The sequence below is a fragment of the Neopelma chrysocephalum genome, unplaced genomic scaffold, assembly GCF_003984885.1.
Source record: "Neopelma chrysocephalum unplaced genomic scaffold, ASM398488v2 Primary Assembly neopelma1_97390, whole genome shotgun sequence".
In the NCBI taxonomy this organism is placed as follows: Eukaryota; Metazoa; Chordata; class Aves; order Passeriformes; family Pipridae; genus Neopelma; species Neopelma chrysocephalum.
In genome coordinates this window covers 1,948,537-1,951,711 of record NW_020926031.1, presented here as the reverse complement: position 1 = coordinate 1,951,711, position 3,175 = coordinate 1,948,537, and the positions used below count along the sequence as shown (strand labels likewise).

At 63.1% G+C, this 3,175-nt stretch overlaps 1 protein-coding gene across 2 annotated transcripts; it reads left to right on the top strand.

The window, feature by feature from the left end:
* Positions 1–376: 376 nt before the first annotated feature.
* SFRP5 (secreted frizzled related protein 5) lies at positions 377–2,715 on the top strand. 2 transcript variants are annotated; one of them, XM_027672096.1, is made up of 3 exons: positions 377–950; positions 1,659–1,736; positions 2,088–2,715. In XM_027672096.1, the coding sequence occupies exons 1-3, from the start codon at positions 419–421 to the stop codon at positions 2,426–2,428; spliced, it is 951 nt and encodes a 316-aa protein (XP_027527897.1). In that variant the 5' UTR covers positions 377–418; the 3' UTR covers positions 2,429–2,715. The 2 variants fall into 2 exon arrangements, with proteins under 2 accessions (XP_027527897.1, XP_027527898.1); XM_027672097.1 differs by lacking the exon at positions 1,659–1,736.
* Positions 2,716–3,175: the final 460 nt, after the last annotated feature.

Genomic DNA, 3,175 nt, shown 5'->3' with positions numbered 1-3,175 from the left:
GGGTGTCAGTCGGGATGGGCAGGGGGACTGGTGTATAATGGGGGCACCTTGTGCCCACAGCACATCCCCATGGGACAGACAAGCCAACCCTTCCAGACAGCATCACCCCAGGGACACACAGAGCCAGGGTGGGCTGAAGGGGTGCATGCAGAGAGGCTCCCTAGGAGGGTGGGGGACATGGAGCACCATGCACCGAGGAGGGAGGGAGGGCTGGGGCAGCGGGGTGGGTAGGTTGGGGGGGGGCGGGGGCCAGCCCCGGGGGGCCCGGCAGCCAGAGCAGATTGGCTGCCGGAGAGGCCTCCAGCCTCCTTAGAAAGGGCAGCGAGCGTGGGAGGCGCTAAGGGAGCGGGCGAGGTGCCGAGACACGCTCCCGTCCCGCTCGGCAGCCACGGCCGGCAGCGGCAGGCGGGCAGCGGCGATGCCGGAGGCAGGCAGCCCCCCGGGCTCGGGAAGCACGGCGCTGCTGGCCCTGTCGCTGGCGCTGGTAGGGTCTCTGGGCGGCGGGCAGCACTACGACTACTATGGGTGGCAGCCCGAGAACCTGCCCCATGGGCGCTTCTACGGGCGGGAGCCGCAGTGCCTCGACATCCCGCCCGACATGCAGCTCTGCCGCGACGTGGGCTACAAGCGCATGCGGCTGCCCAACCTGCTGGAGCACGAGACCATGGCCGAGGCCAAGCAGCAGGCTGGCAGCTGGGTGCCCCTGCTCGCCAAGCAGTGCCACACAGACACCCAGCTCTTCCTCTGCTCCCTCTTCGCCCCTGTCTGCCTCGACCGGCCCGTCTACCCCTGCCGCTCCCTCTGTGAGGTGGTACGTGACTCCTGTGCCCCTGTCATGGAGTCCTACGGCTTCCCCTGGCCCGAGATGCTGCACTGTGGCAAGTTCCCCTCTGACCACGAGCTCTGCATTGCCGTCCAGTTTGGGAACAGCAAAGCCACTCCACCACCAGGTAAGTGGGAAGGGTACCGTGATGGGATGGGGATGCATGTGGAGCCCCTGCACCCCCATCCCTTCACCCCTCGAAGCAGAGCTTGGGATGCTGGTACTGGCCAAGGACCCTCTGTCTGCAGCAGGGCATGAATGGGTGCAGTACCAGCAGCATCAGCTGCCTTGTCTGGACACCACTCATTGCTTGAGGAAGCTGGGGACCCAGCTGCCTGCACAGAGCTGCCCCAGGACAGGGGAGAACATGGGATGAGGTGGGAGCCACTGGCAGATCCACCACAGTGCTATCTATATCCCTCTCCATCCTCTGGATCCCTGCCAGCAACAAAAAGCACACTGCATCTGTGGGTCTCAGTCCCATGTTGCTGCTGCAGGTGGCTGTCCCCTCAGATAGGGGAGGGTACATCAGCCAAAGGCAGCCCAGGGTCAGGATCAGGGCTGTGACAACACTCTTCAGACTGGGACCACCCTCGCTGTTGCTATGCTTACAAGTGACAACATCTGGTGGGAGGGCATCTCCATATCCCCTCCACTGGGGGGGATGCTGGGACACTGGCCAGAGAGGTGCTCTGTGCCCCCCCATTACCCCAGCACAGCTGCCTAGGGAGCAGAGAAGCTGCTGAGGCTCTCCCAAGCACGTCCCCGAGGAGCTGGCCCAGGTGACAAGTATCAGCAGCAGGAAGCTGTGACAATGACTAGTCTCTCATCACAGTGTCCAAGATCTGCACCCAGTGCGAGATGGAGCACAAGGCGGATGGCATGATGGAGCAGATGTGCTCCAGTGACTTTGGTGAGTGCTGGGGTCTGCCTCCCCCAGGTCTTACAGCCCAGGCAGGGGTTGACCAGAGGGTGGGGGTGTATGGGGACAGCCCCATGGGAGATCCCTGGCCATTCCCTTCAGACCATGCATGGATGGGTGTACCACAAGAGGAGACATTGGTGGGGGGATAGGCAGAAAGGGACATGTGGGAGGGTCACTCAATAACCCCTTTCCCCTCCCCACACAGTAACTTCCCCAGAGACCCACCGCAGGGATGGGCTGCACCCTGTTCTGCACAGGTGCCTGGCCCAGACCCTCCCCTCCCCGGTGTCCCAGCAATGCCCCCCTCCCCCAACCATGCCCCTCGGCTGCCCCACACAGTGGTGAAGATGCGCATCAAGGAGATGACGGAGGAGAACGGGGAGCGGCGGCTGGTAGCTGCCCAGAAGAAGAAGGTGCTGAAGCTGGGCCCGCTCAAACGCAAGGACACCAAGAAGATGGTGCTGCACATGAGGAACGCAGGCGCCTGCCCATGCCCCCAGCTGGACAGCCTCAGTGGCAGCTTCCTGGTGATGGGCCGCAAGGTGGGCGGCCGCCTGCTCCTCCTGGCCATCTACCCCTGGCAGAAGCACAACAAGGAGATGAAGTTCGCAGTCAAGTTCATGTTCTCCTATCCTTGCCCCCTCTACCACCCCTTGCTCTATGGGGCTGGGCAGCACTAGCACTCTACCCACCATACCCTCTCCCAGGACTCCTGCATTGGTCCAAAACCACATCCCTGGCATCCCTAGCTGCACCCCAGGATCCCAGCTCTGCTCGCCTCAGCCCCTTGGCTGCGCCCCAGAACCCTGCTCTGCATCCCTAGGATTCCCAGTTGCATTTGTGGGAGCCTTGATCCACAGCCAGGACCCTTGCCTCCTCCTGAGAGCCTTTTTCTGCACCCCTGGGACCCCTGTTCTGCTCCCAGGACCCCCGCCCCCATCCAGGAGTTTAGGCTGAACCCAGGACCCTTGCTCTGCCTGCTTGTGAGCCCTAGTCTGCACTAGAGACCCCTGGCTACTCCCAAGCTCCCTGCCCAGCAGCCCAGAGCCCCTTGTTTTCATTTAGGATCCCTGCTTGGCCCTCTTGGGACCACTTGGCTGCACCTTGGACCCCCACCCTGTATCAGTGTCCCCTGCCCCGCTCCCTCATGACTTGCCCCAGACCCTCAACCCTGGCAGTCCCTACTCCAGCCCACCAACACATCCCATGCCCTTACCTCGAGCTCACACCCCAGCCCTGGATCTCACCTTCGCACAGATCCACCCCAGCCAAGGCAGGTCCCTTTTGCCCCACCGTCCTCACAGACTGTTCCCCTCAAGACCAAGTGACCAGAACAGCACAGCCCCTGCCCGGGCTCCTCACCCTCCATTCCACATGGCTCAGTGTGTGGGTGGGTGCACCTCCAAGGCCCCCAGACCAGCTCTGCT